This window comes from Neovison vison, chromosome 6 (assembly GCF_020171115.1).
Source record: "Neovison vison isolate M4711 chromosome 6, ASM_NN_V1, whole genome shotgun sequence".
NCBI lineage: Eukaryota > Metazoa > Chordata > Mammalia > Carnivora > Mustelidae > Neogale > Neogale vison.
Window position 1 is genome coordinate 224,059,472 of NC_058096.1, and position 20,529 is coordinate 224,080,000.

The window sequence follows — 20,529 nt, forward strand, 5'->3', positions numbered from 1 at the left end:
GGCCATTTTCCTTTTTAAAAGTTATTTCTCCCTTATCTCCTAGGGCAGGACTAGGGAGCCCAAGAGGCAGGTGGATCCGTCCTCCAGCCTCTCCTGGTCCTCCGGCCTCTCCTGGTCCCCCAGGCCAGGGGAGGCGGGGATCTAGACGCAGCTGACTCATTTCTGACAGTGGAAAATGCAGGGGATGAAGTGGGCCACGGGGGTGCGTGGGAACCACTGGGCTGTGACACTAGGGTTAGCTGACTCTCCCTCACTCCACAACCCCTGGGGGCTGACCCAGGCTGGAGGGACTGGCCAGGGCCGGCCCAGGCCAGAGCCAGTGGCAGGGGAGCCAGCTGGCGGGAGGCTGGGCCTGCCCAGGCTCCAGCCAAGCTGACCTTGAGCCTGTCACATTCTGCATGCGGCGGTCACCAGGGTAAATGGATTAGACACCCCAGAAAATCTCTTCCAGCCCAGTTTTGCAGTGCCGGTGTGGTTTGGGGTTGGAAGCAGAAAACACAGGATTTCCCTTCCAAATGTGCTGAGCCCCAGGATTGCAGACCACAGCCCACGTGCCATTTTCCTTCTTAAAATTATTTTTATCTCCTGGGCCGGGGGGCCACTTTGGAGCTACACCTGCTGAATTACTAAGTGTGAAAACGTGACCCACACCCCAGTGGGAAGGCTTGTGGGGGACAAGGCTGGGTCCTCGTCTCAGAAGATGGCAGAGGGCCTGGTGGGATGGCGGGCTGGGGGTTTCTGCCGGTGCCTCTCTCCTGCCAGGCCCGGTCAGGGGGCAGGCCAAGCTGAAGGGGCGATCCCGGGGGGCATGGGGGCAGATGCAGCACCAACATGGCTCTGTGTCACGGTGACAAGCGGCTGGCCTGGCAGGGAGGGAAAGAGGTATGGCGAAGGCCCAGCAGGGGGGCGGGGGCCCCCCAGGGGCTTGGGTTCAGAGTAACAGTGGCCTCAGAACCCAGGATGGCAGGAAACCTAGCTGAGGGGCGGGGGGGACAGGCTAGGGCACCCCTAGGCCTGCCATCTCTTCTCCCCAAATCCCTAAACCTACACTTTGCACCCGCTCCTCCCCTCCATGAGCTGCTGGCCACACCCACCCACTTGGAGAGAGCCCCCCCCACCGCCGGCCTGTCCCCTGGGATGGTGGGGTGAGACCCTGTGCCCACCGCCCCCAGGACCCAGACACACCCAAGAAACCATCACAGGAGACTTCTCTGTTAAAAGTCAGAAGTGTTTTGTCTTGTTTTAATATCTCATCAACTTTACAGGGTTACAATTGTCTTAAATATTTCTGAAGTTTAAATACAATCTGCATAATAATGTTATAAAATGTAAACCTTCAGTGTTCTTTTTTCAATTTCAAAATCACACACCTTTTTTTCTTCTTTGTTTTTTTGGTCTTTTGTCCTTTTTTTTTTTTTTTTTTCCCTTTTAATATCTGAATGTTCTGCAAAAACTGAAATCGGTACAGGCCGCCCTGGCCAGGGCGACAAGGCCAGGCCCGGCCAGAGGTAGAGTCGTTTAAACCTATTTTTAAAAGTTTTTTTCGCTTTAACCTGAGTGCTGGCGCAGGACCCACGCCGTCTGACGAACCCCAGAGAAACTGAAATTTCACATGTCAGGAATGAAAGGCTGCATTCATGTTTGCCGAGAAAAAAAATGCAAAAGCAAAAGTAAAGGGGAGAGAAAGGACAAAGTGGACGAAAGCGGTAAAAATGGGAAAGGGGCGTACAAAGGCAGAACTTCGGAAAGGGACATGCTGCCCCACCCCGCTGCCCGGCTCCTGGCTCGAGGTCCCATGGAAGCTTCTGGAAGCATCATCTCCAGCAGGGGAGCCCCAGAGAGCCCCTCTCCACCCTGTTTGGGGTCCCCGCCCTCCCCCTGCGAAGCTCGCTCAGGAATGAGCAGCACGCGGGCCGAGGGCACAGACAGATGCCCCCGTCCTCCCCTGCCTGGGGCTTCAGAGGGGGCACGGCTCTGCACCCCCAAAAGCCCCCCTTCCCTACGCTCCAGGGACAGGAGGGGCAAGGGGTTGCACCGGGCACGGAGAGCAGAGGCAGGGGAGGACCCCACTCGCATTCCCAGCGAGGGTGGGCTCACCTGGCACGGCCGCCCCTGGGGCTGGCCAGGCCCCCCGCCCCGCCCCCACCTGTCCCCTACAATCATCACAGCACAGCAGGCCGCACCCCGAGTTACTCTGGAGGCCACATGGGTCCCAACGCGAGGACACGCGCGAAGACGCGCAAGCACCCACAAAGCGGGCCCACAGCCTCCCAGGTGGAGGGGGTGCGGGGGGGCAGGGCACGGGGTTTGGCATCGAGAGTCAGACCTGAGGTAGAAGGTGAGGCAGACACCCCCCACGCGGGCGCGTCCAGGAAACCCTGAAGGCAACAGGTCAGGGCGTCCACAGGTCGGGCTGGGACCAGAGGAGCCGGGGTGGGGGTGCGGGGGGTGTTGTGTTTCTCCGCGTGGAGCCGGGTTGTGCAGGTGCGGGGGGGGGGCGACAAAGAGACAAAGAGATCCCCCTCCCACCATGATTGTGCTGCTGCAGAGAGAGGGAAGGGCAGAACTTTCCAGAAGGAAAAGCAGAGGGAGACCCCGCCCCTAGAAGGCTGAGGGCTGGGAGTGTCAAGGACCCTGAACTATTCCAGACCCAGCACAGCCCCACACAAGGGATAACCCAGCCTTGGGGGCCCAGGACTCCCCCTCGGGTCTCCCAGGCTGGCACTGCCCCCCCTCAGCCTTGTTAGGTCGGGCCCCTGAGCCCAATTAGAGAACACAGGCTCGCCCTGGGAACAGCAGAGTCAGTGCCCCCCCCCCCCGAAAAGTCCCGCCCCAATGCCACCTGGTCCGCAGGGGCATGGCAGACGTCAAGAGGGCCCCCCACCTGCCTGGGCCTTAGGGCAGACGGTGCTGTCTCCCCAAGACCACGGCCAGCCCCCAGCCTCCCACCAGCTGTGCCCCCCAACACGCACCTTCTAAGCAGTTGGAAGGGTCGTGCGGAGACAGGGTGCGGCCTCCTGTTACTGTACCTACTCCAGGGGGCTGTGGCCCCAAGCCCAGGGGCCAAGAGAGAAGGAACGAGCAAAGTTAAAGAGGAGAGAATGGAAGGGGGGCGTTCAGGTGCCGTGGCTCCAAAGACCTCGCCCTGAGCGGAGCCCGGCTCCCCTGCCCCCCAGATGTCTCCCAGAGCAGCCCTCCCCACCTTCCCCGGGGGCGCCCCCAGGCCACATTCATCCCTGAGACAGGAGCCTGGGGGCTGCCCTAGGTGGAGCCCCTCCCACGCCCAGGGCCCTTCATCCATCCATCCTCCTCTCCGGTTGAGAGGGGGAGGGCCAGCTCCAGCTCCGGAGTGCGAGGACTGGGGGAAAGGCTCCCGGGTGTCCCCCCCCCCACGGCACCTGAGTTCATCACCTGTCCTGGCTCTGGCCAGCTGCCCCCCGCCCCCCACCCCCGCACCACAGGAACCACACGAAGGAACCCAAGTCAGTCGTGGGAAAATAGAAAGGGTATTACTTTTTTCTTTTTTTTTTTTGTCGTTATTTTTGTGTTTTTTTTTGCTTTTTCAAGTCCAGTTTCCCTGAATGAACACAAATATATAGATATATATATATATACTTTTCCTAAGGTCTGATTCCTCCCCCAAGAATAAAATAGATTATTTACAAAACAAACCCCCAAAACCTCTTAAAAACCCTATAGATCTTGAGTATCACTGTTTCTTTAAAAAAAAAAAAAAAAAGTAGTTCCCAAAAGCAACAAGGAAAACAATTTCAGCTGATCTTGGCTCAGGGGTTTCTTTCAACACAAGGAGCTGAGTATGGTGAGTGTGTGATGAATGAAAAGAAAAAGGAAAAAAACAGATGAAAATGAGAACACACAGTGCAGGGATGTATGAGGTAAACAGGATCGGCCTCTGTGGCAACCGATCCGCACAGACCCAGACCCAGACCCCAGTCAGCTGGTCCGGCCGGGCTGCAGCCCTCGGAAGTGCGGCCCCTCTCTCTTCTGACTTCCTCTCACAATTCACGTCTCTGAATGTCCGAACCTGAGTAATTCAAGTGTTCCTTGGTTTTCCCCTGTTTTATTAAATTTTCTTTATATATATATATGTATATATCTTTTTCTTTCTTTTTGGCGTTAGCTGTGGCTCCTTTCTGGATACCTCCCCTCCCCACCCGTATCTACCGCCATCCCGGCCCCTGCGTGGCCCACCTCGACTCCCGCCCCCCTGCCCAGGCAGGCTCCTGGGGCGGGAGAGGCGGGTGGGGAGTGGTACGGTTAAGGCAACGAGTTATTTGAGGTAGAAGATGTGGCAGGTGTGGACAGCCCGGCCGGCCCGGCCTGGCTGCCGGTGCTGCTGCTGGTCCCGCTGGTCCCTCCCCGGCCGACGCCGGCGGCTTTGCTGGGAGCTGGGTGTGGAGCGGGCGCCGGCGGCTGAGCAAACAGCACTCCTGGTGCGAGGACAGGAGAAACGGGTCATGTGGTTGGGAAGGTGGCGCAGCAGGGGCTGCGTCACGGGACGCCCTGAGCACGGGCCCCCTGCAAAGTCACCCAGGGACCTGGCGGCCCATGGCAGCCACAGGTCCCTGCTCTGTCCCTTGGCAGCCCCTTGGCGGAGCCACCGAGCTGTCTGACGTCCACAGCACCCCTGGGAGCCCCCGTGAGCTACGGCTGGCTACACGGTGTTTCAGAAGGAAGTCGGGACCACCACTTGCCGTGGGAGGAACGAGTGTCCTCAGGTTGCGGGCTGAGTATGCCCCGGGGGCCGGCTCGCTCTGGTCGTACCGGGGCAGAGCCCTGCTGGGTGGCCCTGGCGGGGGCGGGGGCAACACCAACCCCGGGCTCCTGAGTGAACAGGAGACAGTGCTCAGGGCCCAGTGGGTCCTACCTGTGTACATGATCCCGTTAATCTCCACTGACATGCTAATACTGTTGCTGCCATTGGGGCCGGTCAAGTTCGGGGCAGAGTCCTGGCGGCTCTCGCAGGCTGCGGGAAGAAGAAACACCGTGGTCGGGAGTCACAGGCCCATCCGGGCGAGGTCCTGCTTCTGTCAGCACACACAGTAGGTGCTCACTAAATATTTCCTGAGGAAGATATCTGTCTAAAACTTGCTTCTCTCGTGATGATAAGTCTGAAGCTACGTCAAGCCATCTCGTTCTTTTTAACAGCCCCAGAGTAGCCTGGACTTGACTTGCCCCACTCCTATAGCTTTGCCGGAGATACGGAGTGGAATCACTGGGTTACAGGGCAAGAATGTTTTCTATTTTAAGAAGAGATTGCCAAATTGTCACCTGTTTACACGCCCAGCAGCAGGACTCAATGGACGCATTTTCCCACATCCCAACCAACGTTTAATATCGTCACACTCTGGTGGCTTAAAAAACGGTATCTCCTTGTCAGCATGTAGATCCCCGACTCAGCTTTCCATGGGCATTTTCTACTAGTCATTAATTCATTTTATCTCTTTCTCTTTCTTATTGATTTGTGGGCACTCTTTGCATATGTTGGCTATGAGGCCCTGATTTTGCTGCATAGGCAGGAAGCAGGGAGGGTCTGGGCGCTGGGTGGGTACCTTGGCTGTTGATACGAATGCTCATGGGCAGCTGGGCTGTCATGGCCAAGAAGTTCTGCTGCAGTGCCCGCTGCACAAGCCGGTGCTGCTCATCTGCCACCAGGGCCATCTTTTTCTCAGGAGGCTCCCCAGACTCCAGCTTCTCCCGCAGCTGCTCCAGCGCAGCTGCCTGTGCAGCCACAGCTGCCTGAGCTGCTGCTGCTTGTACAGCCGCTGCCTGCGCTGCCACCACAGGGTGGCCTGCCAGCGAGACTGGCAGGCGGCCCGGGACCGTGATGGGGATGGCCGAGTCCTCCTCTAGATGGGAGAGAAGAGGCATTGGCAGCCAGAGGGGCACCAAGGAGCCTGGTGCTGCCTTCACCCCTGGCAGGAGGGCGCGGGTGTGCATGCCCTCTCTGGGGAAGCGGCGAGGCTCTGGGACACACGTGAGTGCCGGAGAGCCCTTCCTGAGGTCAGCCTGGGGTCGGAAACTGGCGTGTCGGAAACCACGGCCTAGTGGCTCGGCACCCACGCTATCCCAGAAGCCCGCGACAGGGCGCTGGTCACGAACGACACTAGCCAGAGCAGCGAGGTCTGCCCGTGTGTCCTAACGCACTCAACACAACCCGTCCGGAGAGGCCTCTCAACGACCCCTTGCCAGCCCCATGCTCCCACCCTCGCTTCACGGATGAGGGGACCCAAGTTCCAGGTGGCAACGGCTATGCCAAGGCCACAGTGCTGCAGTCACTGAGCTGGGACTCGAACCCAGGCAGCTCAGCTCCAGAACCAGCTCCCGCCTGTTCCCGCTTCTGTGGTGGAAACCAGGGTCCCACTCTGACCCGCTGTCTCTTCTTTTCCTGACTCCTCCCCCGTGCCCTTCCCCTGTTGCCTGGCGTGTTTTTCCCCTCTGCACCAGGCCCTCGGCCAGAAGCTTTGTGGCAATCCCCAACCCCCGTCTGGTTGCCGGGGAACACCACCTGGGGGCCCCTGGGGCCCTTCACCACGGGCCCCCACGGCTGCCCATCGCTTCCTGGCTCCCTCCTGTCAGGAAAAGCTCCTTCCCGCCCACCGCCCTCGCCCCAGCTCTGGCGCAGGATGTCACACGCCGCGCGTGGCTGACAAGCATTGGCGGGGGGACCGCCAGGGCTCCCGGGTGGCGGGGGGCAGTGGTGGTAAACCGAGGCGCCGGAAGACTGAAGGAGAGGGCGTCAGAGACTGCGCTCGCCTCGGACCTGAGCCGCCTGAACCGTGGGGACTCCCCTGCACCCTCAGGCTACTCAGAGGGTAGGGGTCACAGCCGTGGGGCAGGGGAGAAACACTCAGTGACCCGGCCTGGGGCCTGGGGCCGCGCGTGAAGTTCGTGGCTCTGTGTTAGCGGGGTTCGGAGGTTCAGCGGGAGAGAAGGCTGGACATCGAAGAAGCGACATCGGCTGGAGATGCCGGCCATGGATGGGGGGGCTGCCTGGCGGACGCCCGAAAACTCGGCCCACTGCCTGCTGTGCTCCGACGCGCCGCAGGCCCCCCTCTGCAAACCCACAGGCACAGGGTAACTTTCCCCACCGCCCGGCTGGAAGCTGGCCTCAGGGTGCACCACGCACCAGCTCCGGGCGGGTGAGGGTCAGCCTGATAGGCTACAAGGTCAAGACACCTGCAGGACAGACGCCCTGTTGAGAAGGTTCGAAAGCTCCCAGGGGAAAGAATACAGCAACCGGCTAGTAACGTCTGCTGGGGCGATGGCCACGGCCACGTTATGAGGGCCCGGCCGCCGGCCCAGCGACAGTCACCCCTCACGACGCCCGCTGCAGGCTCAGGAAAGAACACGGCGCGCAGTCAGCAACGTGGGCGCCCCGTGGCCCGGGCGGTCGGTCGGCGGGCGGTCGGCCAGAAACGCCTGCCCCGGGCCCCGGTGGGGCAGCTGCGCCCTCTCCCTCAGGCCGCCGCCGGAGGGCCCTCTGCGGGGCACGCTGGGGCTCATCCTCCGGTGACCTGGGGGGCAGCGGCGGCCCCGTCCCCTCAGCGGTCAGAGGGCCCCGCCAGCGTGGCGCCGAGTCAGGCCCCGAGGGGCGCCCCTTACCTTTCTTGATCTTGGGCGCGGGGGGCCCAGAGCTGCCGTTGGTACTGGCGGCGAGGCCCAGCGAGGGCACGGGCAGCTTGGGCGAGGACAGCATGCCGTGGGCGCCGCCCGGCGAGTAGGCGAACAGGGAGCCCCCGAAGCTCTGGCGCCGGCCTTCCCTCCGGTTGCTGTCGATGGCGGCCTGGAGCTCGTTGGGGCTGCTGAGGCCACGCTTCTCGCACTCGTAGGGGTACAGGTACTTCATGTACCTGCGCGCAGGGGGGCGGTGAGGGGGGCACGCGGGCGCCGTGCGGACCCCAGCCCGCCCCCCACCCCGTCCCGGCCCCCCCCCGGCGCTCACTGGGTCCGCAGGGTGAAGGCCGCGCTGGTGATGGACGTGGGCAGGTTGAGGCCCTTGGTGATCTCCCTCCACAGCTTCTTGTTGATGACCTCCACCAGGCCGCCCTTCTCCGTCACCAGCACGTACAGCATGAACAGGTCAAGCACTTGCTTGGCCATGATGGGGATGCGGTTCACGGGGGTCCCTGCGGGGGGCGGGGGGCGGTGAGCGGAGGGGGCGCCGCTGCCACCGTCTGGGACCGACACGCCCACGGGAGAGGGGTCGCCCCCACAGAGGCACGGGGCATGGGGCATGCTGCTCTCTGGGGGGCGTCCGGGCTGCTGAGCCGCACCCCCAGCCCCACCCCCTGGGCGCCGGGAGCACCCATCGTGACAACCGTGACAACCGCAGGCGTCCCTGGCCCTGTGTCTCCTGGCAGGGCTGTGGGGGGGCGGGGATCCCCGCCGAGAGAGTGTGAGGAAGCCTGTTTCCCCATCAGGGATCCGGGCTCCTGGCCGACCTCACCTGGGGGTACAGAGATGGGGGCCAGGCTGCGGAGCCACAGCAGAAACGCGGCCTCCGTTAGTTCTGCTCCCAGCTCAGCGAGCGGAGCCCACAAAACCACTCTGCCCAGTCCCAGGGCCTGTGCCCTCGGCCGCCCACCCACCGCCCACCACCCACGGGCTTTGCAGTGGGGAGGAGGCCGAGCTCCACTGGGCCACTTTGCCACTTAAGAGAGGGGGGCAATGGGCTGGACCAAGGGGGAGGGTTGCTCCCAGCGGACGGGCCTGGTCCCCCTGTCCACCGGCCCTAAGCCTCAAGCCCCTGCTCCTGGCCCCATTGCCCTCGTGTGGGGGCCTTCAGCTTGGCCTGTGTGGCGCCTTCCTGGCTGGGGGGGAAGCCCCCCGTTAGTATTCTCCCTGCCCTTGCAATCCTGGGGTGCTGTCTGTGGCCCCCAGCTGCTGTCCTGTCACCTGGGGTCCCCGACTTGGACCCCCTGGCGCCCAGCCTGCGTCACGCACACCTGCAGCCCCCCCAGAGATGGGCCTACGGTGGGCCCAGGTTGCGGCTCCCCGAGAAGGCCCGGCCCAGCTGGTCTGCTGGAGCTGGAGGTTCCAGAACCACTTCCTGCCACCTGCGGCCACATCTGCCCTTTCCAGGTTTCCAAACCCCCGCGAACAGAGGACCGCCTGGAGAGGGCAGAGGGAGCCGGACTTCGGATCCCCGACCCTTGCCCAGTTCCATTTCTCAGCACAGGAGAGAGAGGAAAAGGCAACCCCCATGGCAGGGCCCCCCCAGCCCACCCGGGATGCTGGTGTATGTTGCACACTGGGCAAGAACAGAAAGAATCACACAAAAGGTCCTCTGGGGACCCCGTGCCCAAGGTCGGCAGCCGGGCCTGATGGGATGTTTATAGAAGGAGCCGGGTGGGGAGCCGAGAGGCTCCGGTGCAGGACGGGGCGTGGGGGCAGCGGGGAGATAAGGAAGGGTGGGGAGGTCTTCAAGGAAACAGCAGGAGGGTGGGGTGCAGGCAGGACCCCTCCCGCACTCCCAGCCCCCAGAATTCCGAGAGGCCTTTACTTTGTGATGTGGGAAAAGAAAGAACTTTCTGTCTGGAGTGAAGGCCTGTAGGATGCAGGACACGGGGTCTGGTGGGGTGGGTGGGGGCATCTCCTGGACCTTCAGCCCCAGAGGCTGCCAGTTACAGAGGGCCAGGATCCCAGAAGACAGCAAGGGCGAGGGGGGCTTGGGGCTGGGTTCTGAGGCATGTGTAGAAGTTTGTTGCTCCCTGTCCTCCGGGGGAGCCTGGCTTGGCACGAGAGGCAGGGCTGGACTCAGACCCTCAGAGCCCCGAGTGGCTGCCAGCTCCACTGCTGTTTCTGGGGCCTCCCCACCTCAACCACACCCACGGGTCGCTCACCATACCTTCTGAACCTGCAGGACACCAGGCCCAGTCTTGGGCAGGGTGGGTGGGCTCCAGGCCTCGGGGCTCAGTGCTCCCTGCAGGGTGGGTGGTGGGTGGGGGGCTCCCACAGGTGTGGATGGCTTGATAAAGAGAGTGGGGCAAGATCTCTCTGACCACAGGGGGGGCAGCCGGCCCCAGCTGGGACTGCTCCCAACGATAACAAGGGGGCCCCTTGCCCCAGGACTGGGTCTGGATTCCTCCGCCCTGGCAAGGCACCGGAGGGGTTAATGGGAAGGCCGTGGCCCCTCCCCTTTCATCTTCCCTTCCGGCTGCTGGGCCTGGTGTTTACAGAGGCTGTTGGAGAGGGAGAGGCATGCAGAGGGCCCTGGACAAAGCGGCTGGTGGCTGGCCCCTGCAGTGGGCCCGAGTGGACCCTGCAGTACCCCTCCGGCCCCGCCCCTTCCTGCGTCCAGGGCTCGAGGACAAGTCCCCTCCCTGGGCCTCAGTTTCCTTCCCTGAACAGCACGAGTTGTAATAGCTCCCACCAGGGGGGCTGGTTCTGGTCAGAGGGACTAGCCCCACACTGCAGGGGGTACCTCTAGAACCCCTCCCCCAGGTCCGTCTATCTGTCCGTCCATCTGTCCATCCGTCCGTCCAGCTCTCTCTGCCCCACGGCAGCCCTGAGCTGAGGCTGAGGCCACGGGTAGGGCCGTGGGGCCCTTCTTGCTGCCCCAGGTCCTCTTTGCCCTTGGCTTACCCCGAATGCCCCGGATACCCTCCAGTGTCTGGGCCTCGGTTTCCCCACGGGGACGCCCACCCCGACCAGTCCCCACTCCCTGTGCCCAGGCCGGGCTATTTATGGCGTCCGTCTCACCCCAGAGCTGGGGGGCCTGAGGGTGGGGTGGGCCGGGCACGCTGTCTGCGCTCAGCCCGTCTGGGCTCCGCTGCACAGTGGGAACTGCTTCCGCCCCACCACACAGGGAGAGGCCCCGAGGCCCTGGCAGGCGCAGGCGAGGGGCCGGAGCGTCTCCTGTCCCAGCGCCTGCTGTCCTCCCGGGAATCCAGCCCTGCTCCCTGTAGGCTGGCTCTGCGGCAGGGGACCCTAGGGGCGGTGGGGGCCTAGGAGTGGGAACCCCATCCCACCGGGCGTCTGGGCTGGGGACCTGAGACCTCCTACCCAAGGACCCACCCCTTAGATGCTCCCAGCTGTGTCTCCCCCATCAGACCTAAGGGCCAAGCAGGCCCCGCCCTCCAGCCCGCCCCCTCCCCAGCTGGCCCCGCCCTCCTGCCCGCCCCCTCCCAAGCTTCCCCCGACCCACCGTGGGCGGCCTCACCTCGCTTCTGCATGAAGCTAAACAAATCGTCCAGGAACTCCTTCCTCTTGGGGTCCCCGTCCAGTTCGTAGAGCTGTGGGGTCAGGGAGCGGATGGGGAGGTCAGCGCCAGGGCCCGGGTGCAGGGCCGCGTCCCCACGGAGCCTGAAGGGCCCGCCGCCACTTTCGGATGAGGACGCCGGTCCCCGCGTGCGTCCCCAGCAGTGGCCACCACCAAGCCACACACCGGGCAGTGCAGAGCAGAGGTTTACTCCCCCCCCCCCACTGCGGAGGGCAGAGCCCAGGTCCATGCGCATCAGGGCCGAGCCCCCCGGAGGCTCCAGGGCACGGTCCCTCCCGCTCCCCCACCTCCAGCGTTGGCCTCTGCCTCTCGGGTGTCCTGCCCGCAGCCTGTAGGCTGTGCCTGCTGGACCAGGGCCGCCTCGTCGGAGGGCGCCCTGCCTGACCGCAGCTGCAGGGACCCGATCTGAAGCCAGGCCTCGTTCTCCGGCCCTGGGAGTCGGGTCTTCCACCCGTCACTTGGGGGACACAGTTGGGCTAAGACACACAACACCCGGGCCAATCGCTGCCTTACAGCGGACGGACGCACCTGGGGCTGTCCCGGCCACACACTCGCCTTTGCTCCAGGCGTGGCTCCATTTTGTAGATGCGGAAACTGAGGCCCAGAGGCAGGTGTGAATCCAGAGCCTGGGAATGTCAAGGCCTCTGGGCCCACGCTCTGTCCTGGGCACTGGCTGCTGGGGTTCGCCTGTCCCTGCACTGGTGGTTAGGGGCCCCCCAGATGCACAGAACCTCAGCTCCCAGGAGCCGGCAGAGCCAACTGGGGGCTGGAGTTTGCGCAGGCGGGGTTGGGGAGGACAGCGGCAAGCAGCAATCTTCAAATGAAGCCCTGGGGAATGGACCCCGAAGGTTCAGGACTGCAGGGGGCCTCGAAACCACCCATCAGCCCCGGCCAGGGCAGCCCATCATTAGGGCCCAGGAACGCGGCAACGCCCAGCGCCTGTGCCTGACCAACCCCGGGGCCTGGGCAGGCAGGGTCCCTGGGGCTAGCTACTCCTCAGCCAGCTCACTCCTCTCTGGGCTTGGGTTTCCCGGTCCTGGAGCGGAGACAGAGTGGGGCCTCCGGGCACAGGCCGGGGTGGTCCAGGCTGGGTCTTTGTCTCTGCCCTGATCCAGCTGGGCCGGCCAGCCGCATTCCTGGGCTGATTTATGGTGGTCTGGGAGGCCCTGCACTTCCCCCTGCCTGGGGCCCACGGCCTGCAGCTACGCCTCCCCGTGGGCGCGCGCCTGTCCCCCACCATACACCCCACCACGTGGGGCAACACGCAGTGCAGTCTCCCGCCCGCCCGCGGGCACTTCGTCCGGCTCGTCGCAGTGTCCAGACGGGGTGAGCGCACAGCAGCCGAGCGAGGGGACGTCCGACAGGCCCTGAGGGCTCAGCCCCAGCGGGAGCAGGGATGGCAGGGCCCTACAGTTCGCCGCCACCCACGCCTCAGACCACGACCTCACCTAACGGGGTCTTCAGGGATGTCACCCGCTAAGACGAGGTCGTACTCACCGGGTGAGGGCCAGCCTCACCCGACAAGTGTCCTTATGGAGGACAGACGGGGCCCAGGCAGAGATGTGGCCACGCCTGATGCTGGAAGAGGCAGGAGGGACCCTCCCCAGAGCCCGGCCTGGATCTCAGACCTCAGCTTCCAAAATGCAGGAGGACAGACTCCGCTGCTTTCAGCCCCCAAGTCCGTGGTCATTGTTTCAGCCACTCCCGTGGGGCTCAGGGACCACACGCCCCTCCTGATGGGGCCAACAACTCCTGTGAGATCCCGGCCCGAGGGACCACCCTGCCAGAACCTTCCCTGCACCCAGCCCCCAAGGAGACCTCAGTGCCCCCTGCCCCCCGCCGTGCCCCAACGTTCCTTCCCATCAATGCGGAAGTTTCGCCCTGAGCTCCCACAGCCACGGTGACACCGGGTTCCAGCTGGGGAAACGGAGGCTCGGGACGGAGACCCGCAGCAGGGGAAGCTGGCTGGCTTGGTGGGGGACCATTAGCTCCCAGGCCAATGGTGGGTGGACAGGCCTGCGGCACAGCCCGATCAGACCCCCATGGGGCCAGGGTATTGTCTGGGGCCATAAAGGGGGCTGTGCCGGCCCCCGGCTGCCGGGGAGGAGGGAGCTCTAATGGCTGCTGGGGGCCGCTGGCCACAAAGGGGCAGTAAAGGCCACCCCGGCTTTATGGGGCTCCGGCCCCGAGTTCCGCTCCCCTGCAGGCTGCGCCCTGCCCTGGCCAGACTGGAGGGATGGGGGCGTGGGGGCCGGCGTTCAGACCCCATTGTGGGCCGGCGGGCCAGCCGTCTGTCCTTGCGGGGCTCCAGGCCGCCCCACTCCGAGCCTGGGCCGTCGTCCCACAAGAGTCTCAGGCTGAAACCTTGCCCTGCTCAGGGCGGGCCAGGAGGCGCCGACACAGGTCACCTGCCACAGCCACAAACCAGGGCTGGAGACCGGAGAACCTTCCAGAAGCCCCTCCCTGGGCTGCCTGCCTCCCGGAGCCCGCAGCCGGTGTCCCCAGGGGCCCCAAGCGGGGTGCTCGGGTCACGGCGTCTGACTTAGGCTCCCGGTTGACTAAGGGACGCCCGGTAGCCCCAGGGTGTGCAGACCCTCCCTGCAGGCAGCTCGCTGCTCGCGGAACCTGCTGGGCGCAGAGGCAGGTCCGTCTCTGGGAGAACCCACGCTCCGCACCCTCGGGGACACGCGCTGGGGGCCGCCCGTGTTCTTGCTCGCTGACACCCTTGCTCCCAGCCCTTCTGCCGCCCCGTGTCTGGGAGCAGGCACACAGCAGCTGCTCAATAAACGCCCTGGACAGCTCGGGGCCCCCTGGTGATGGAGCGCTCGTCCCTTCCCAAACCCATTCTGTGCCCCGCAAGGCTCAAGCTTTGGGTGGGTGACACCCTGCGCCGGGGTTGGGGGTGCGGAGGGTGGCTCTACCCCGTCACGTCCCGCCCTGTGACCTGGCTCCGCCAGCACCGACCTGCCCGGCCACACCTGTCTGTCCACCAGTGAAATGGGTGCAGAACCCTGAGATGCGGGATGTGGACAGGGGAGTCAGGGCTGGAGGCCCCCAGGGTCCCCACTGAGAAGTACGGCAGCCAAGTCCCTCCCTCCAGAGCCCGGTGGGGTCGCGGGTCACACTCAGCGCCCCCGTGGGGCCCCCGGCCGGTCTCTGGGCTGCAGCTGAGGGTGAGGGAGGGCGTCGGGCCACTCAGTGCTGAGGCTGGGCTGACCCTGGTTCAGTCTTCCCCAAATCACACTACCCACTTCACAGAAAAGGACACTGAGGCACAGGGTGAGGGCCAAGCCTCTCCGGTCACCCCAATGGGCAGCCAGAGGGCCTTCCCAGCAGCCTGAGCGGGAGCCCCCCGCCCCGCAGTCTCCCGCATCCCCGTCACCCCTGGCAAGACCCTGAGTCCTGCCCGCCCTCCCCGCCCCCCCCACCCCCAGCCGCCACGTGAGCTGGAGGCAGACAAGGTCGGGAAGGCTCAGGTAGAGGCAAGCCCACCCTCCGGGCGCACGGATGGGCAAACAGGAAATTCTTGTTTGTGGCCAACGAGCATTTCTGTCTGGGCTGCTGAGAAAGTCCTGGGGTCATGCTGCTGACCCAGCAGAGCTGTGTGTGTGCCTGTCGGGGGTGGGGGGACCCTTCAGCCTCCGGGCCGAGAAGACAGCAGACCCCTCGGGAGCCCGGCAGCTCAGCCCCAGCGCCGGGCCCCATCCCGGGCCCCCCGCACGGAAGGTGGGAGAAGTTCCCTCCCAGCCGCCACAGACCCGCAGGAGAGGGGCCTGGCGTGGGGATGTGTCCATGTGGGACCCATGTCCATGTGGGCTGGGCACCACCAGGGCTGCCTCCCGAGGCGTGACTGGCCCCGAGAAGGTCCCGTGGGCGGGAGGCCCCACCCGGCCAGCAGCACACCGGTTCCCAGCCTGTCCCAGGGGCCCGAGGTGGCGTCCAGCCCAAGGCCGAGGGGCCCAGGCTGTAAAGCGGCCGCCCCCGTCTGTAGGGCCCCTGGGAGGACCTTTGCCCCTTTAACGGTGTCTGCTTAGGCCCCCTTCTGCCACCCAGGCGGCTCCAAAGTCCGCAGGGCCCCACCTGAGGCCATGGTCCTTCCAAGGCAGAGACAGGGGCCCAAAGGAGGAAAAGTCAAGGAAGGGCCTGGTGAGCTCTGAGCCCCCCAGGGAGAGGCAGCAGAGAGACGCCCAAGGACACAGAGGCTTCCCGACGCTGCGGCTCCCGGGAAACCAGAAACGCGCCCTCCACAGCCACCAGCGGGTCCCAAACGCCCCAGACCAGACGTGCTCAGAGCCGGGGACGGGGACAGGTGGAGGGGTCGTGGGCAGGCCCGGGACCCCAAGTGCTGTCAATCTACCTACTGTCCCTGAACCTTAAGAAAAATGTATTTACGGGATTGAGAATCACATTACACAGAATTCATCATCTCAGAGTGTTTCAGTGGTGTTGAGTGGGTTCAGAGTGCTACAGTCACGGCCTCTGTGTGATTCCAGCATTCCGTCTGTCCGAACAAACCCCGTCCCCATCAGCCCTCACCCCTCCCCTCCCCAGCCCCCGGCCCCCACGAGCCCCTTCCCGTCCGTGGAGGAGCCTGGTCGGGGCGTGTCACACGCGTGGACTCACACCCATGTGGCCTCCTGTGTCTGGTCCCCTCCCTGCGCGTCGTGGGCTCGGGGCCGTCCCCGGGGCCACGCGTGGGGGCCTCGCTGCTGCTGGTGGCCGGGGACGTTCCCTGTTTGCCCATCGGTGGACGCCAGGTTGCTTCCACCTTTGGATTATTTTCTCGAACCCCGCTGCTAGGACGGGAGCTATCATCTTCTCTATCTTCATACCCTTGGGGTTGTGGGCTGCGAACTGATTCCTTGCAAGTTCTGAGAGCAGAACGAAGTAGGGAGAAGGTGGCCCGGCTGTTTCCACCCCCATCCCCCCAGAAGACAGCCGGGAGCGGCCAGGACAGTCAGCCAGATGCTGCTTCCTTCTCGCAGCCTGCCAGGGACCTCTGATTTCGACACCCAGACGCCACCGTGTGCCTGCTCTCAAGCTGCTCATGGCTCCCTACTGCTCTCGGCGGCAAGTCCACACTTCCCAGCGGCCGCCCCCACTCCACGTGCATCCCCACCGCTGGCCATGCTCCCGCCGCACCAGCTCTCGGCCGTGGGCCCGCGCACCTGCTGGGCTCTCCAGCTGGAACCCTAACCCTAACCCTCACCTCTGCACGCCCTCCCCCAGGCCCGCCTGACCCCCGGGCCCGGGCCGCACGTCCAGCGAGGCCCTCGGCACCCTCACAGGGGCCTGTGTGCGCTCATTCTGGGACAGTATTCCCCCACCCAGATGAGAGCCCCTCAAGGGCAGAACCAGGGACCATGGGAGCCGGGCACGGCGCCTGGGACACAAGGCACCCACTGACGAAGGAAGAAGGAGAGAAGGTTCCCTCGGGCTCTCGCCTCCTCTGCCTGTGCCCCGTACAGCTCAGCCCTGATGTACCTCTCCCAGCCCCGGGCGGCCCCCGCCCCATCCCCCCAGAAGCCCCTCCCGACCGAGATGACTCAGCAAGCACAGCCGTTGTGGGGTGGACCCAGGTGGGCCGGGAACAGAGTCCCTGGGGGCTGCCCCAGCCTCCCTATTCACAGAAACACCCACAGCTGCCATGGGCCGGGCAGGCGGGGCCACCCCCTTCAGCCCACGGTGCACTTGGGGAAACTGAGGCAGGCGTCTGTGCCGCGGCAACAACCTGCTAAGTGTGTTATCTCTGCTTCCCTGTGGCTGCACCAGGCCTGTGGGCCTCACCCAAGGTCCCGCGGCCCCAAACGGCAAAGCTCTGGCCTTGGCCCTCCCCGCAGTGACTGTGCCTGAAGAAAGCCAGACAAGGCTCAGTGGGGCCTCAGGAGGCGGCGGCTTGGGGTGGAACCGTCCCTGTCTGCGCACTGGGCCTCCGTTTGCCCATCACAGGGCAGGGACCGCGCCAGCAGGAAGCGGAGGCCGGCAGCCTGGCCCCCACGTTGCTTCGCGGCGACGGACGCAGGTCGGAGGGCCCGGCTGGGCGCCCGGGGAGCGGCGCTTCCGAGGGACTGGTCGGTCCCGGACACTCCCAGGACGCGAGGGCGGTGGAAGCCCGCACGCCCGGAGCCCGCACGGTGCGGCTCGGCCGGGACAACCCAGGATGGCCATGGGCGGCCGTCGTCCGGCACCATCTGCCCGTCGGGGCCGGTGGTGCAGGCGCGCGACAGAGCCGGGGCCGGCGGGGGACGCGGCAGGAGTCCGGCGAGGCCTCCGCGGGTCGGCGAGGACCCCGATGCGGAGTGCGGCAGGGGCCGTGGCCGCGTCTGTCTGTCCTCACTGCCGTCGGCGGGCTGCCCTCCGGCGCACCTGAGCCCTGGGACACCCGGGCCGCCTTTCGCTTCCCGTCAGCACGGGCTCGGCCTCCTCCTCACAGATGTGGCGGCCCCGGCGGCCTCGCGGAAATTGGGGAAGTGATTCTGGGCAGGGCAGAGACATCTGTCCGCTGGGCCACGCCACCCAGCCGGCCACGTGCCCCCTCAGAGAGACACGGCACCCCACCCACGATAGACAGAAATAAAAATCTCCAGAAACAAGTCACAGAGGCCCCCACGGGCCTGAACCTCCAAGGCGCTGCTTTCTGGGTGACGGCGGAGGCTGGGCAAGCGCGAGCAGCTGACCACCGCGCCCCTCCCGACCAGCCTTGCGTGTGGCCACGGCTGCCCCAGGGTGTCGCTGTTGTCCCCGGGAAGTGGGCGAGGGCACCTGCGGCCTCCAGGTGGGATGCACAGGACCGAGCTAGGGGTGGGCAGGGGAGCACCGAGCTCAGGGCCAGACAGTGTCCCAGCTGGGGAAACTGAGGCCCAGGGGGCACGCCCACGGGCTGGAAAGCGGCAGAGGGACGATGGTGGGAAGGGTGTGGGAGGAGGAAGCAGATGGCGCGGGCGGCCGATGACACGTGGGTCGGGACAGCCGCGGGTCCCCAAGGAGCCCCTCAGCCACAGGCCGGCCCCAAGCCCACAGACCGCTGTCCGAGCAGGAACCCACGTCAGAGGGGAGAGACAGCCACGGAGCACGGACTGCAGAGCAGCTCTGGCACCCCGGGACGGAGCCCTCGCTGCCTCTGGAGGGAAGTGGGTGCCCCAGGCCCCATGGGGGCCTCGTGGGGTTGGGGAGCGAGCCTGTCCTTCAGACCCGGGCTCTCTCTGGGCAAGCCAAAAATCCAGAATCCTCTCCCCGAGCCACCGCTAATCAACTGCCACACACAGTCTTGGGGTATTTTGTACAAGGGTCACCGCACAAAATCATCCTGTCGCGCCCACCACACTGCTGCCCTGCAGTGGCCCCAGGGTCCAGGGCTGTGGTCAGAGCCTGGCACCCGGGAACTTAAGTCCTGTTGTGGGGTTTTCTCGGAAAGGGGCCACCGTCTCTGCGCACACTCGTGCCCCCAGCAGCCCCAGGGGGCGCCAGGGACTCTCCGAGGCAGGAGGTGCTCCGAATGACCTGCCGGCTGCAGAGCGAGCTCCCTGCCCCCCTCCGCCCCTCCCCTGCATGGGCTCTCGGAACAGAGCTGCAGCCAGAGCCCTGCCTGGCCTGGCCACAGCAGCCCGGCCCACACGCGCTGTAGGAAGCCAGGGGGCTACTCCCCACCCCCACCCCCTGCCTAGCAGTCGGGGAAGGGACCCTGGCCGGGGACCCCGCTGGGCACACCCCCAGCCGGGGGCACAGGGACAGGATCTGTCCCATGGTGGCCAGCAGCCCAAGAGCCCCAGTGAGCCTAGCTCCGTGGGGAGACGTGAGCCGGACACAGTGGGCAGCCCCGGGGCACATGCGGTGGGCAGCCCCGGGCAAGGCAGTGGGCAGCCCCGGGCACATGCGGTGGGCGCCCGCCCCACCCTGCTGCTCCTGGGCCAGGACGCCATGAATGGTCATTCACTATGGCAACGGCCAGCACTCCATCTTGATTTACAGATGGGGAAACTGAGGCTCAAAGGGAGGCCCTCCAGCCGTGGTGGGGAAACAGAGGACTGTGTGGCTTCCTGCCCCATGTCCCCTTCCAGAGTCGGGCTCCCCACAGGCAAGCACACGACTGTCCCTGGGCACTCACAGGCAGGGGACACCTGCCGCTCCTGGCCAACGGCAGCTGGGGAGAGAGGATGGGGCAAGAGGGTGAGGAGGGGCTGGGCCGGAGGACGTGGACCCACAGAGCCACCAGAGATCTGGGGGGCAGACCCCAGGGACTGGGTCCAGGCCCAGCCCGAGTCCTGAAAGACATCTGTGTCGCTGGTCACAAAGGAGGTGGGCGGTAAAGTGAGGGACACAAGGAGGGCCCCTGGGTGGGACCCTCACAAGTACGGGAGACCCGCGTGTGCAGCAATGGGCTTGACATCCTTACTCAGGACGGAGGTTTGGAGACAACCTGACGGGGCAGGGGACCCTTAGAGACCTCGCCTAGGGGGCAGAGGGTGACACAGCCTGACCAGGAACAGGGGCCTAGGGCCACTCCCTGCCACGCCAGCCCAGACAGAGACGCGAGACCCACCCCCACGACCCCTGGCCCCATCCAGACGCACCTACACGGCCCCCACCGGGACCTCTCCCCACCGTGGCGGCACAGACCCGCCAACCCGTCCGGGCCCTCGTGGACCCTCCCCACGCACCCCTGGCCCTCCCCACGGTTGGGCCGGCCAAGCCACCCCGACATGGTCCCCTGGCGCAGGCGCAGACACACCCGTCCGAGCAGACACACAGACACAGACACACCCTCACCGGCGGGCAGATAGTGGCCCCGACGGCCCTCGCCACAGCGCCGGCCCAGCCCAGCCCATCGGGCCCCACAACCCCACTGCGAGCCACGCGTCGCCCGCCTCTGCCCGCGGTCCACAGACGCGGCCCAGCGCCCACGCGAGAGGCCGGTGCCGAGGGAGGGCCCGGCTCAGGCGCACGCTTTCCTGCCCTCGCTCCCGTGAGCCCGTCGCTGGGACTGCCAGGGTCCCTGAGGTCGGCCTGAGGGTCTCTCTTCTTCCCGAGACACTTGCCACTGGATTCAGGGCCCAGGACACTTGCGGGGGGGGGTCCCGTCTTAACCAAGGACACCTGCAAAGACCCTAGTCCCAAACAGGCCGTCTGACGTCCGGGCAGCTGGGGCGCTGCCATCTACCCCCCGGCGCACTTCTCCCTGCAACGTGGGTTTTTACGGGCTGGGAGGGTAGGAGTGTGTCCCTAGAGTACCAGGCACTGGGCCTGCAGGGGTGGTGGGCGGTGGGCAGTGGGCGGTGCCTATCCCT

At 65.3% G+C, this 20,529-nt stretch overlaps 1 protein-coding gene across 4 annotated transcripts in view; it reads right to left on the bottom strand.

Moving 5' to 3' along the window:
- Positions 1 to 1,214: 1,214 nt before the first annotated feature.
- ARID3A (AT-rich interaction domain 3A) overlaps positions 1,215 to 20,529 on the bottom strand; it is a 30,693-nt gene continuing 11,378 nt past the window's right edge. For all 4 annotated transcript variants that reach the window (XM_044254714.1, XM_044254715.1, XM_044254716.1 and 1 more), the window contains exons 4-9: positions 11,186 to 11,258; positions 7,967 to 8,150; positions 7,627 to 7,874; positions 5,574 to 5,870; positions 4,889 to 4,987; positions 1,215 to 4,451 (exon numbers count right to left, since the gene is read on the bottom strand). In XM_044254714.1, coding sequence (XP_044110649.1) covers positions 4,279 to 4,451; positions 4,889 to 4,987; positions 5,574 to 5,870; positions 7,627 to 7,874; positions 7,967 to 8,150; positions 11,186 to 11,258 — 1,074 coding nt within the window. In that variant the 3' untranslated portion in view covers positions 1,215 to 4,278. The remainder of the gene's footprint in view (positions 4,452 to 4,888; positions 4,988 to 5,573; positions 5,871 to 7,626; positions 7,875 to 7,966; positions 8,151 to 11,185; positions 11,259 to 20,529) is intronic.